At 48.3% G+C, this 14298-nt stretch overlaps 1 protein-coding gene across 1 annotated transcript; it reads left to right on the top strand.

Moving 5' to 3' along the window:
• Positions 1–2336: 2336 nt before the first annotated feature.
• Positions 2337–10897, top strand: CHI3L1 (chitinase 3 like 1). The gene is made up of 10 exons (XM_007941197.1): positions 2337–2391; positions 3086–3115; positions 4015–4216; positions 4728–4784; positions 5581–5731; positions 6550–6671; positions 8002–8125; positions 8996–9178; positions 9795–9911; positions 10757–10897. The coding sequence occupies exons 1-10, from the start codon at positions 2337–2339 to the stop codon at positions 10895–10897; spliced, it is 1182 nt and encodes a 393-aa protein (XP_007939388.1).
• Positions 10898–14298: the final 3401 nt, after the last annotated feature.

The following is a 14298-nucleotide window of genomic DNA, read 5'->3' as shown; positions in this document are numbered from 1 at the left end:
TTGGTAAAATGGAGGGTCAACAAACAAGGGGAAGACCCTCAACAAGATGGATTGACACAGTGGCTACAACAATGGTATAGCAATGATCGTGGGGCTGGCACAGGACCGGGCAGTGTTTCGTTCTGCTGTACATAGAGTCACTATGAGTCAGAGATGACTCAACGGCACCTAACAACAGCAACAGTGTAGTGAGGGAAGCAGACGTTAATAAAACATCTTCATCCACATAAAAAGGTAAAATTATAACTGAGTCAGGTGTTGAGAAAGGTACACAGTACTCTGACAGCCACAGTAGAGGTTTTCCCTTTTCTGCCTTTTCTTCGGAAGAGATGCCTGTCTGAGCTATAATCTGAAGGATGAGTAGTGGTAAAGTGACCGAAAGGGGGCAGTATTGGGAGACAATTCTCCATAACTCTCTTGCATTTATGTAGGTCTTATGAGCAGAGGTCATGACTACTTTTGTTCCAGACTACCTTTTCAGTAATGTGTGTATTGCACACAGCCTTGGAAGATAATGTCTCCCTCTGGAGCAATAGACAGGTTTGTTTACTGTCCAGGATAATAAAGATAATGTCCAATATAAAAGATTTGGGTTCCTCAAATGCAGGGTTCCTTGGCTGTGATGCAACCATTGTGTATACAACATCACCAGGGCTGCTCCAGTATGACTGCCATGGGACTTGGGGGCCAAGGGGAAGTGATGAGAACATGAGGCTCAAGTTGCATGCATGAGTCATGAAAGTCCTTTATCTTTGACCTAGGAGTCTTGTGTCTTCTCCCAGCATCCAGGAGACTGTGGTCAGCTATCTCATTAACTGCAAGTAGGGTTTGGGCAATCCTACTTCCGTAGTGATACTGCCTCGGAAACCCAAGGAGGGGTCGCTATGAGTCAGGTTTGACTCGACGGCACACAACAACAACAACAACAAGGGTGAAATCTCAGACCCTTCATAGTTATTGACAAGTAAGTAAACGACACACACAAAGAACCTGTGGTGGAGACAGTATAGCAAGTATAAGGATCTGGAAGAAGGTGTGTATGGCTGGAGGGTAGGGAGTGAGCAGTGCATGGCATGAGCCAATGCTGGGAGGCAGTAAGCTGTAAGATTCATGGCCAGTATTACTGAGGCAGGCCTAGAGGGTATCTTGGCCATTTGGTGTGACAATGCTGCCTTCATGTGAGAACATGTGGAATAAAAACTGAGCTGGAGAAGCACAGTACAGCAAGGTTTGGGTCAATCTGAGCCTATGAGGTAATTTTTTAACAAAGGAAGAGAATGAAAATAGGAGGTATTTTCTTAACATCCTGAGCCCTATTATGAAACTTCTTGCTAGTTTTCAATATCTCTGTTAGAAATTAGCAGAAGTCTGCCTCTCAGTGCCCCAAATGAACAAAGAAAAATTATCACTGGCTGTCATTGCTGTCAATCATCTTGTATACAAAACACAGTCACCTTAAAAGGGAGAAGTGGTGACACTTTGGTATTCAGAGTATGACTATGTACAAACAACTTTTTATCCACTCCTCTTACAATAAAAGGGAGGGCTGTTCCAGTTTTGGATGAAGAGAAAGAAAGAAAGGCCAAGGAGAGGGAGTGAGGAAAGAGACCTCACCAAGACAGGGCTGTAAAGCCAGCGTGAATAACATGATTATTACCTAATGTTATTGTAAAAACAAAGAGACTTTGTTGAGGAGCCCTCTGACCCATTGTGGCTCTTGGAGTTCTGAACATTTCACTCGCTGCCTGTTAATTAATTCATAGCCAGCAAAGAAAAAATGGAATTGTCCTGCATCTTTGGCCAAAAATGCATCACAAACAGGGGCCAAGCCATTAGAAGCTGGATGATCTCGAGAATAATGAGAAGGCACTGAAGATTTGAAGAGGGTGAGTTGTTTAGACTTGGGTTTCAAAAGCCTCACTGGAAAAGACTGGCATGAATCAAGAGTCAATTGCATTTACTCTATGGTACTTCAAGCCTTGTAGCAGAGCTTCCTCATTCTTCAGATCTGGCATTTCAGACAGCAGGCAGAGCAGCATCTGGCCTCAGAACTCTTTGGGAGAATTTCACACTCCTCTTCCAGCTTTTCCTTTAAATACTCAGCACCTAAACTGCTAAAAGGAGGGGACATGGACCTGAAAGGGTGCCTCAGCCCAGGCTCTTTGTCTTCTTCCCTCCAATGCCCTCTTGCCCTGACCTAGACTCTCCACCAGTCTGTGGGAAACAGCCTGGAGACAGAGAGAAAGTTTGAGGGGGAGGTTAGGTCAGACAGGGTGATGCTGGGCTTGGGAGAGAAAGAACAGCCTTGTTTGGGGCACTGAGGGTTTCACAGCTCCATGGTGCCCCTAATCAGCCTGGCCACGAGCCTGGCCGGAGGCTGGAGCTGTATAGGTAGTGGCTGTCAGGGAGGCCGGGGAACTGCTGGCAAGGAAAGGAAGCAGGGGGAGACAGGTCTTTGAAATAGGCCAAGCCGCATACCCTGGGAGCCCCCCCCAGATTCTGGCCCTGACGAGGTACCTTGGAAGAGGTTCCTTCTGAAAATCTACCGCGATGTTTCAAAACTCCAGAGTTTCTCAATCCTCCTTCGTGGCCCAAAATGCTCTGACCTCTCCACTCCCCAGCCTCAGAGTTCCTGAATTGACACACATCTCAGTTCCGGTAAATGAGCTCGGGGCTTGGGGGAGTGGAGTGGGATAGGTATAAAAAAGAAGGTGGAGGCCTGGGACAAGGCCCTGTCAGGCAGCTGAGCACCAGGCCCCCAGGGAAGTGGAGGAGGAGGCAATTCCCAATCTGCTGCAGCTGAGATGTGTCTAAGGGAGGCTCACCTAGGTCTCTGGGCTGGCTAGAGTGTATTAGCGTTGTGATTTTCAGGCTGAAGTGTCCAGCAGGCCACAGAGCCACTGTAGGGTGGGGCCTGGCCTCCACCTGCGTGTGTATGTGTGTGTGTGTGTGTGTGTGTGTGTGTGTGTCCCTGGGGAGGGCCTGGGGAGGGAAGTGGCTATTGTCAACCCCTTGATTGCCTAGGGGAGTGAGTGAGAGGAAGGGCAGGATGCACTTGCACCATCTGACCTGTATTTCCCTGCAGGTTTTGCCATCCTGGTGCTGCTCCAGTGTTGTAAGTAATCTATGACCTATTTTCAAGTCCTGGGCGTTGGGAGTAGGATGGAAGTCTTGACAGTATTCTAGTTCTTTCTGTGATTCAAATGGCTCATAGAGACTAACATTTATTAAACTGAGATGATGGGTATATGTTTTTGGGTTTCTTTTTAAATACTATTCTTACTTTTCTGTATATTTGAAAGTTAAAAAAAGAAAAAATTAAAGACTCAGGTTTAGTAAGGCCCTGATGGGAACCACTAATACAAGCCCAGTAGCCACATGGATGATTGATGCCCACTCTTCTTCCTCTATAATCAAGAGAGCAGAAAGAGCTTAATTTGCAGTAGGAAGAATTAGAATCAGAGAAGAGGAAGAAATTCCTAGTCTATTGTGATATTATGTCCCAGCTTACTTGCCACTCTGCAGTTGGTTACAAATTAGGAGCACTAAAGAGATGTGCCAGAGGCTCTCAGGTCAACAGCTCCACTGAAAGTCCCACAACAAGGCTATCCCCTGAATGTCAAGCTGTCTTCCCACACTGGCTTCCTTGCCTAGGTCCCTCCTCTTCCTCAAAGCCATTGCCTCCAGGAAATCTGCTCCACTGGCATAGAGTCACCTATATTTCACCTTTTTCATTAACCCCCACTATCAACCCACGCAGTGCCCTGTTCTTAGTCTGCAGAGAGTTCAGTGAGGTGTATTTGCTCTTTTCTAAGTATCTTTAGACTATGGCTAATTTTCTTCAGACAGGGAACTTCCCAGAGTCAGGGGGCCTTGAGTCAGCCCCTTTCATTTAGAATTCTGTCTCCATTCCCAATTCTGGCCCCTACCCACAGCTCCTTGGAGCTCAGCCCACCTCTCAGCCAGAGTCTCTGGCTGTCCTAGCCCAAGCCCCACACCAGACATTTCCTTCAGGCTCTGCATACAAACTGGTTTGCTACTACACCAGCTGGTCCCAGTACCGGGAGGGTGCTGCAAGATGCTTGCCAGATGCCATCGACCCCTTTCTCTGCACTCACGTCATCTACAGCTTTGCCAACATAAGCGACAATGAGATCGATACCTTCGAGTGGAATGATGTGACGCTCTATGACACGCTGAACTCACTCAAGAAAAGGTTGGGCCACTGGCTGGAGGGGATAGAGGGTTAGCTGGGCTGGCCACAGGGCAAGGAAGTTTTGCCCAGAAGGTCGGGTGAGGACCCACGGCACCTCTGTCTGAGTTGAAAATCAGAGGGGCTTGGGCTTCTGTGGGAGGAGATAATGAGGGCCGGTGTTGGCAAGCATTTGGAGGGGTGATAGAGGCAGACTGTACAAGAAGACAAGGACTGAACTCCCCTAGGAGATGGGAGGAGCCCTCTTCTTCTGCAAAGGGGCCTCTCCAGGGACCATGGAATATGCTTATCACTCAATTCTTCCATCCCTAGCTTCCCTACTAAGGAGAGCAAGAAATGGGCAGCATGCCTCAGAGTAACTGCCACAAAGTCTATGACCTCTTGTTCATTGAATCTCATGGTTGGAAGGACCTCAGAGACCTAATGCAGCCTCCCATCTAAAGCTAGAAACCTGCTTTGACCTCCCAGATACGGCTTCACTCCACTACCACTCTCTTCTCTCTGTGTCTCATAGGAACCCCAACCTGAAGACCCTCCTATCTGTCGGAGGATGGAGTTTTGGCTCTCAGAGGTAGGCCCCATACCTCAGGGCAAGACTGCAGAGGTTGATGGAATAGGAGTCTAATTTATCACTGTAAGGAGGCACAGGGGACCCTGACTGATTGGGCAAAGAAGCCAAAATAGTTGTCAGGGACCTTAGGCCTCAAGGACAGCCAAGGAATCAAAGCCCAGAGAGGGATAGGGACTTGTCAAGAGTCACACAGCAAGTCGACAGTGGATCACCTGGTCCCCTGACTGTGCTCTTTTTACTACCCCTCACATCTGAGAACAAAGAATAATTGGGGGCTACTGGCATATGGGGTTGGATGGAGAGAGATGTAAACCAAAGGGAAGATTTTGAGGTGTAGGACTTCCAGGAGTAGGTAGAGGTGGAGGAGGACTTGAAAAGGGGATGGAATATGACCATAGAAGCTCCCATTTACTGAGTGCTTACTTTGTATGTGTCAGGCAACCTTTCCAGCCATTATTCCATGTCATCATCACAACAGTACTATGAGGTATTATACTCAGCCCTGTTTTACATGTGGCAAAACTGAGACTCAGGTTATAACCTGACCAAAGTGGCTGAGCTAGTGATAGAGCCAGGCCTGGAAACCAGAAATGTCTGACTTCAAAGCCCATGTCCTTTCTAAGATGTCCTGGGATGGGTCCTGTCTTACCATGCCCTCTTAGAGCTGAGTGGGCTCAGGCTCGTGGCCCTCCAGGCCCTCTTCGTGTAAACCCCTTGTCTTCAGAAACCCCATCAGAGGACCAAGACCCCAAACATATTGGTGCTAAACATACTACTTGTGTGATTTTGGTTCTAGATTTTCCAAACTGGCCTCCAACACCCAGAGTCGCAGGACATTCATCAAGTCAGTGCCACCCTTTCTGCGGACCTATGGCTTTGATGGGCTGGACCTGGCCTGGATCTACCCTGGACGGAGAGACAAGAGGCATTTCACCACTCTGGTCAAGGTGCTGGTTGAGTGGCCTGGGTGGGAGGAAGTACACAGGGAGAGGTGGGCAGGCATCAAGGAGTGGGGTGTGTTAGAAGCTGATAGCCTCTTGAGGGCAGGCAAAGAGGAAATTAGGCCTCCCTACGGCAGGGTCCTGGGGCCCTGGACCAGAAACAACACAAGCTGCCCTGAGGATCTTACACAGTGAGGAAGACATCTGTGACCCTGGTGGGAGTTGGGCTGGGGTCCTAAGAGGCGGAAAGTGATAACTCCCATTTAGTGGTACATCATTGTCCACTGTTCAGTACCAAACTCATGCCTCCAATACCAGCATAGACTGTATCCAGGGACATTTAGCTCCATCTAGGGGCAGTTACCTCAGGGGCAGTTACCTCAGGAGCAGAGCAATAATCTAAGCAAACTGCCCACAATACCAATTATAAATCACTTTAAGTTTGCAATTTCACATACTAGCATGAAAAAAGCAGACTGAAAGGGAAACTTCGTTCAACATCATCTGCGGGCCAGTTGGGATTACTCACTTTCTGATAAGTCCCTCCAGGATAGGGAAGAACTGCATGCTCATGAAGTATGGATGGGGTGTGGGGAAGGACATTGGCCCAAACAGTTTTTGGCAAAAGGATGGGTGACCCTGAAGGTGGGACCACTGATGGGCTACCTTATTCCATTGAGCCCCAGGGAGGTTGGGGATCACAGCAGATGGGAAAGCCAATGAGGTGCCTGAGACTTCAGCTTCTACCCATAAGTCTCCCTTTCACATTGTCTGAGTCAGAGGAACACAGCCCTCTTTCACTCACCCGCTTGTCTCCCATCCAGGAAATAAAGGATGAGTTTGAAAAGGAAGCCCAGTCAGGAACAGAACAGCTCCTGCTCAGTGCAGCTGTGTCTGCAGGGAAGGTCAACCTTGACCTTGGCTATGACATCCCCCAGATATCCCAGTGAGTCTCTGCCTCAGGCACCCCCCAGCAGCCTCTGCACACATCCCTCTTTTCCCTATCCTACCCTAGTGCTCGATGTAGAGTCAGGGCACTAGACTTTTAGTCCCAGTGCTTCCAGAATCTCAGAGTGTGACCTTGAGCAAGTCACCTTCCTGCTCTGTGCCTTAGTTTCCCCATCTGTCAGGCACGATATAATAATCCCTGCCCTACAAATTTTTTCACTTGGGGTGCTCTCCTGACCAGCTGAGAAAGTTATTGTATATGTGTTTTGGAAAAGGAGTTAGGAAAAGCTATACAGCCAGCCAACCATCAGTGGACATAATCTGGATGCCAGTCCAGCAGAGGGCTAGACTCTGAAGAGGCAGCAAAACAGTAATAGTATCTTTCCCTTCTGGAATGTTAGGGAGTTCTCAAGCTGCTTTCACACATGGTAACCCTCTTTCCAGTTCATTCACCCTCTTATCACCCTTCCCTGTGCATATGCATGTTAGTGGTCAGTAGCCAAGCAACTGGTCTCTCAGTGGAACAAAAGCAGGGATCTTGGGACACCAGAAATAAGGAACTAAGGCTCTTCTATTTGATTTTAGACTGTTTTGTAGGGTCTTAAATGAGCAGTGCTGTGCCTAAGGCACTTGACCAGTAACTAGAAGGTTGGCGGTTCAAACCCACCAGCTGCTCTGTGGAAAGAAGATGGGGCAATCTACTTCCATAAAGATTTTTAGCCTTGGAAACCCAATGGAGGTGACTATGAGTCAGAATCAACTGGATGGCAGTGGGTTGGGTAGGGTCTTAGACAGGTATAAACTCAGTGCACAACTTGGCCATTTAAAGGGTGGAAAGAAGTGGCACTCAACGATTTACCCAAACATCCAAAGCTCATATACATAAAATCCACCTATAGCCCTAGGCCTTCAAGTCCTACCAGTATGGTTGTAGAAATTTTCCATCCTACTCCACTGTTTCTATGGGTTCACATTAACCTTTGGCAGCTTGTAACGCCACTTTTAATCTGCTTTTACCAAAATGAACATGGCAGGAGTGGAGGGATGACAAGAAGATGGAGCCTCACACAGATATGTATGCTGGAGGCAAGACAGGAGAGCCCTGTTCTTGCATTAAATGCATGTGTGGGACTCTGAGTCCACGCCCTGACATGGCACAGAGGAGGTGGCCCAGCAGCAGATAACAATTGAAAACCATTGGGATTTGGGGGTTCATGGCTTTTCTCCCAGCTATCTGCTTGTCCTGCTTCACATCCCATTGGGTAATAGATTTGAAGCCAAGAGCATTTCTAATTTCAGGTCATTCCATCAATCCCCTTCTTCCACAGATACCTGGATATCATCAACCTCATGACCTATCAGTTTCATGGAGCCTGGGATCAGACCACAGGACATCACAGTCCCCTGTACAAAAGCCAGGAGGATGCAAGTCCTGACCGATTCAGCAATGCTGTGAGTGCATTGAGGTGGCCCAGCAGCAGATAATTGAAATGAGGGCCTGGAGGGGGTCCACAAGACCTACCACATTTACACACCACCCATCTACTCCTGCAAAGGAGGGGTTATGAGACCCATTTCACAGATGAAGAACAGGCCCAAAGTTTGTGCATTCACCATGGCTCCTGGAATGAAGAAGGTTATACCTCCATAAAGGGCCAGGACATCTCCCAACAAGTCTACTGGGTAAACAAAGTGAAGGCAAGGAGAAGAGTAGAGAAAGCACAAATGCAGGAGTAGGGGCTGAGGAAGCTGGGGCCTAGGAGGTGGGCATCTTTTCTTGACCTGCCATTCACCTACTGTGCAACCAGAGAAAATCACCTATTTCTGCATCTGTCAAATAGTAATAATCCCTTTCTATACCTAATAGCAAGGGGCAGTGGTGGTTCAGCGGTAGAATTCTCATCTTCCATGTGGGAGACCTGGGTTCAATTCCCAGCCAACACACCTCAAGCACAAGCACCACTCATCTATCAGGAGAGCACTGCTACAATGCTGAACAAGGTTCAGTAGAGCTTCCAGATTAAGACTAGGAAGAAAGGCCTGGAGATCTACTTCTGAAAAACAGACAGTAGATCACAATGATTCATAGCCGCCTATGTCTATGGCAGCTAACAACATATCTAATAGGATATCTTTTGAGAATGAAATTATAAGATGCATTACTGGTTTCCAGAGGGAAGGGAAGGGAAACCCCAGATTTACTTTATACCCATACCCTCCCCTTTCAAGGCAGCAGTATTAATTGTACACCTTTCCCCATTCATGCACCACCAACCTAGTTAACTGGTCTCTCTGGTACTGTCCCCTCCTATCCCCACCCAGGACTATGCTGTGGGGTACATGTTGAGGCTGGGGGCTCCAGCCAATAAGCTGGTAATGGGCATCCCCACTTTTGGGAAGAGCTTCACCCTGGCCTCCTCTGAGACGGGAATTGGAGCTCCAATCTCGGGGCCAGGAATAGCAGGCCGCTTCACCAAGGAAGAAGGCATCCTCGCCTACTATGAGGTAATGGGATTGGGAGAAGACAAGGTTTCCCAACATCACCACCAGCCCTAGGGAAGGTGATCCTCCCACCTCCACTTTGCTCCTTTAGGAATAAAATATGTCCCCATTGACCCAGCATCCCTGAAGCAGAGGAAGGGGGAAGGCTTTTTTCTACTGATAGTCTCCCACAGGTACCCTGCTCCCCACCGCCACCCTCATGAGGAGCTTCAGGGAGTTCTCTCTGTCTGATGAGATGGGATCTTCCCTCCAGCTAAGGGAAAGCAATGGCCAAGGGCAGCCTCTTTTGCTTTAGTGCAGCCTCTGCTGCTTTGGCTGCGCATCCTGGAGTCAGTTCTCAGTGTTGGCCCACCATTTCCCATACCCCTGTTTAAGATGGAGGAACCCAAGAACTCTCTTAAAGCTCTCACCTATGGCAGCCACAGAGAACTTTCTGGCACTTTTGCATCTGTTTTACATAAATTTGCATGAAGGCTGCAGACTTTGGGGCAGGTGCTGCCTGCAGCACTGGAAGATGAGGCTACAGGGGGAAGCCGGGGCAAGACGAGATCTGAAGAGACACATCTCCCTAGGACCTGCACAACACTGTAACACTACCCTTATCTTATTCTCTGCATAGATCTGTGACTTCCTCCACAGAGCCACAGTTCATAGACTCCATGGCCAAAACGTCCCCTACGCCACAAAAGGCAACCAGTGGGTGGGGTACGATGATCCAGAAAGCATCAAAATCAAGGTAGGTTTCCCCAAGGCCAAGCCCCAGGACAGAAAGAGGGAGAAGAAGGCTCTGTCCCAAGCAGCCAGATTTGGGGCCTTCTTGCACTGAGGGAAAGAGCTCTGGTGGCACTGTGGTTAAAGCATTGGACTGCTAACCAAAAAGTCCATGGTTCAAACCCACCAGCTGCTCTGTGGGAGAAAGATGAGGCCATCTACTTCCAAAAAGATTTACAGCCTTGGAAACCCAATGAGACAGTTCTACCCTGTCCTATAGGGTCACTATGAGTTGGAATCAACTAGATGTCAGTGGGTTTGGTTTTTTTTGATTTTGCACTGACGGACGAGCCCTGGTGGCACAGCAGTTAAGCACTTGACTGCTAACTGAAAGGCTGACGGTTGGAACCCGCCAGTTCCACAGGAGACAGATGTGAAAGTCTGCTTCCGTAGATTAAAACCAAACTAAACTCACTGCCATCAAGTCATTTCAGACTCAGAGAGACCCCTCCTTGGATTCCTGAGGCGGCATCTGTACAGAAGTAGATTGCCCAATCTTCCTTCCAAGGATTGGCTGGTGGGTTTGAACCACCACACTTCTGGTTAGTAGTCAAATGCCTTAGGCACTATGCCACCAGAGCTCCCATCAGCCTTGGAAACCCTATGGGGCAGTTCTACCCTGCCCTGTGGGGTCAGAATTGATTTGGCAATCTGGCAACGAGAACTCGACAATGGGTCTTGCACTGAGGTGTAGGGTTTTTGTGGGTCTCAGGAGCCTGCTATTCCCTTTCTTGAGGAGGGGTCCACAGAGCAAGACCCCCCACTGCCCAAGAAACCCAGCCCTGCCCCTCTCTGGGCCTCCCCTGCCAGGTGCAGTACCTGAGGAACAAGCAGCTGGCAGGTGCCATGGTCTGGGCCCTGGACTTGGATGACTTCCGAGGCTCTTTCTGTGGCCAGAATCAGCGCTTCCCTCTCACAGGCACCATCAAGGATGCTCTCCTTGCAGCTTAGACTCCCTTCCCTGTCCTTCTGCTGCCCATTCCCTCTGTATTCCATGGGGCCAGGGATGTCCCACACCCCTGACTGTAGCTGGCCAGGAGCCTGATCCCGGTCCTGTTGAGTGCCAATCTCAGCCTCAGTCTCCCTTGCTCAGCCTGTACAGAAAGCCACAGCTCCAAGAATTGGCTCAGCTTGGGGAACAAGGGCCTCCAGGCCAGCATAGTGTAAGGCACAGGGTCACTACACACTTGCTGATTAATGAAAATGCTTATTGACCCCAAGCCCAACATAAGGGAATTTCTCCATCTCTTTTACCTCCAGCCAAAAGATACCATTTGTAGCTTTACCTCAAGTAGCCAGATATCTTACAAGAAGCCACACCCATATATATGTGTGTGTGTGTGTATATATATATATATATACATATACATATACATACACACACACATATACGTATACATACATACATATGCGCATGCACACACACACACACACATATTCCATGCAAAGCCCAACTTGAAACCTTCCCCCAGGAACATAATCATGTCTCCCATCCCACTTCCCTTTCTAATTCCACAGCTGCTCAATAAAGTACAAAAGCTTAACAGTGTACGACACTTGCTTCAGTCCATCTTTGTGGCCTCCCTGGGCCCACTGGGCTTACCTCCCCAGCTTTTCTGGATTCCTCTCTCTGAGGCATGGCAGCCTAAGCTTGCAGAAGGTGAGGCCACCATGTCTCTATGGAGTCCAGGCAGCCCCAGTGAGAGACCAGCACCCTCAGCCTCATCTGCCTTGGACTTAACCCAAGAAGGCTCTAGGTCATCCAGATCTTAAAGGCATTGTCATCAGGCTTCTAAGTTTCTTGTGAAAGAAAATATTCCGCTTCTGAATCCCAGCAAGTGATGGGGAGGAAGCTCTTTAGTCCCCTCTCTTCATCTCCTTTGTTCCCCCGAAGGTGGTGGAAGCCAACCATAGGGCCAGTTTAGAGAGCCCTGAACCCTGGACTCTCAGAGCCAGGAGGAAAGCAGAGGTCATCTTGTACATATTCCTCCCCTCCCAGGGCTAAACTCTCTGCAGCTGAGTTGATTTTAAGTTATAGAGACCCTCTAGGACAGAGTAAAACTGCCCCATAGGGTTTCCAAGATCGTAAATCTTTGCGGAAGCAGACTGCCATATCTTTCTTCTGCATAGTGGTTCTTCTGGTGGGCTCAAATTGCCAGCCTTTCAGTTAGGAGCCCAGTGCTTTAACAACTGTACCACCAGTACTCTTCTCTGCAGGGGACTTGAAAGATACTCCCAATGCCAGGAGTCGCTGGGTAGTACAAATGTTTACATGCTCGACTACAACTTGAAATGTTGACAGTTCAAATCCACCCAGAGTACCTCAGAAAACACACCTGGCAATCTGCTTCCAAAAGGCCAGGGCCTTGAAAACCCTATGGAATATAGTTCTACTTTGACACCCATGGGATTGCCATGAGTCAAAATTTGACTTGACAGTAGCTAACAACCCAATGCCAGGCAGCTTTCTACCTCACCATTGTTGGGCTGAATGGTTGATCCCAGCACTGTCCTCTGGAGGGACATAGGTCACTCATCCTTCACTTCTGTGCCAGTCCCTGCAGAGACCAAGGCACCTCTCTGCTCAGGTGACCTGAGACATGGAGTGGGAGTGATGGGATGAGTAGGGAGACCAGTCCATCTCCCAGCCTTTATAGTTGGAGAGCCTCTCACCAGCTTTCTGTGAACACCTATGCTCCTGGATATGCCTGTATCCAAAGAGAGTCCAGATGGTCACTCCAAAACCAAAGAGAATTTACTTGTGGTTTCCATGATGTTTGGGTAATCTGTGACTTGGGATAATCACAAGTTGGCCTGATGCTTCATGACACTGATTTGAGGTGTAGGTGAGGTGGCTGCCCTGAAATCTGAACCAGCTGGAACTGGGCACATGCAACTGATCCCAAGGTCACAGTCTTGCTAAAGGCAAAGAAAGTGAGAACTTGGCTAGGGTCTTGGAAGGAACCAGACCTTTCACTCACTGCTGGCCAGTAAGGTCAAGCATTCCCTAATCCCTGTCCATTGCCCATGCTACCCCACAAGGGGCTTTGAAACCTCAGTGGCTATGAGCCTTCTTTGGCAGTCCCTCAACTCCCCCCCAAGACACCCTTCCCCCAGCTGGGACAGGCTCCCTAGGGCTGACTCAGGGTCCTGCCTGGTTAGTCACATTCACTTATAGCTACAGAGTCAGAGGCCAGGGATGGGGATCAGATCTCCATGGCCTGTCCCCTGCCTGGTAGGACACTGAATCACCTCCAGGAAGCATGGACACCCAGACAGGATAGGTCCCAGAAGCTCCCCAGGCCCTCCACTGCCACTCCCCAACTCAATAGCCAAGAAGATTAAGAAGCAACCAGACACTTGCAATGTGTTATCCCTCCTGTACCCTCCACTCAAGGCTGAGGACCTGCTACTCATTACATGTCTATTTGTTTTAAAATAGTAGGGTAAATCAGACATGCTTAGGAACTTGAGTGGGGCAAGCAGTTTGAGATCAGCTGCTAACTTAAAGTTTGGAAGTTGAAACCCACCCTGTGGTTCCACGGAACAAAAGCCTGGCATACTGCTTCCATAAGGATTATAGCCAAGTAAATCTTATGGAGCAGTTCTGTTCTGTAATACATGGGGTCACTATGAGTCAGGGGTAGACTCCAAAGTAGCTAACAACAATACTTCATACATGCTAAAGAGTGCAGAGATCTCATTTAAACAATTGTTATAACACAACCACCTGCATAATCAGTACCCAGGACAGGAACTGAAACTTTAGTACCCTGTAGGCCAGCACAGTCATATACATTCCTGCCCCTCCACCTACAGGCAGTCCCTCATCCTGACTTTTGAGACAAACTTGTTCAGGCTTTCCTTTATGGTCTCCCCACCTATGAACACAACTTAAAGAAGAGAGTGTGGTTTGGTTTGTTGTTTAATTTGATGTAGATGGAATTACACATAGGCACTTCTGCGTGTCTTGCTTTTTTTTGCTCAACATTATGTCTGCAAGATCTGTGTTATTTATGACTTGTGGCTGAAGTTTGTTGGATATATTCCATATTTTGCTTTATAGTTGCATAACTACTCCACAGTTATTATCCATTTCACTGTTGACAGAGTTGTTTCTCCTCAGATTTTGACTATTATGAACAATATGTGTGCTGGGACACATATTTGAGAAATGCTCTCTGAATGTGTGTGTTTCCAGGAACGGATCTTCTAGATCATAGGGTATGCATGCTTTCAGCTTTATTAGATACTGTCTTACTTTTTTCCAAAATGGATGTTCCACCATGCATTCCCACCAGCAATGAGAGTTCTCATTGCCCTCCTTCCTCCCCAACACATTGGATTTTCAG

The sequence above is a fragment of the Orycteropus afer genome, unplaced genomic scaffold (genome assembly GCF_000298275.1).
Source record: "Orycteropus afer afer isolate SDZICR_OR568_19922 unplaced genomic scaffold, OryAfe1.0 scaffold00075, whole genome shotgun sequence".
NCBI lineage: Eukaryota > Metazoa > Chordata > Mammalia > Tubulidentata > Orycteropodidae > Orycteropus > Orycteropus afer.
The sequence above is the reverse complement of the archived record's forward strand: the minus strand, read 5'-3'. Positions and strand labels throughout refer to the sequence as shown.

Bases quoted from the DNA above. Each gene is read 5' to 3' on its own strand.
- CHI3L1 (XM_007941197.1), top strand. From the start codon at position 2,337: ATGGTGCCCCTAATCAGCCTGGCCACGAGCCTGGCCGGAGGCTGGAGC. The intron at 6,672-8,001 runs GTGAGTCTCTGC...CTTCTTCCACAG, and splicing joins GACATCCCCCAGATATCCCA to ATACCTGGATATCATCAACC. The intron at 8,126-8,995 runs GTGAGTGCATTG...ATCCCCACCCAG, and splicing joins CTGACCGATTCAGCAATGCT to GACTATGCTGTGGGGTACAT.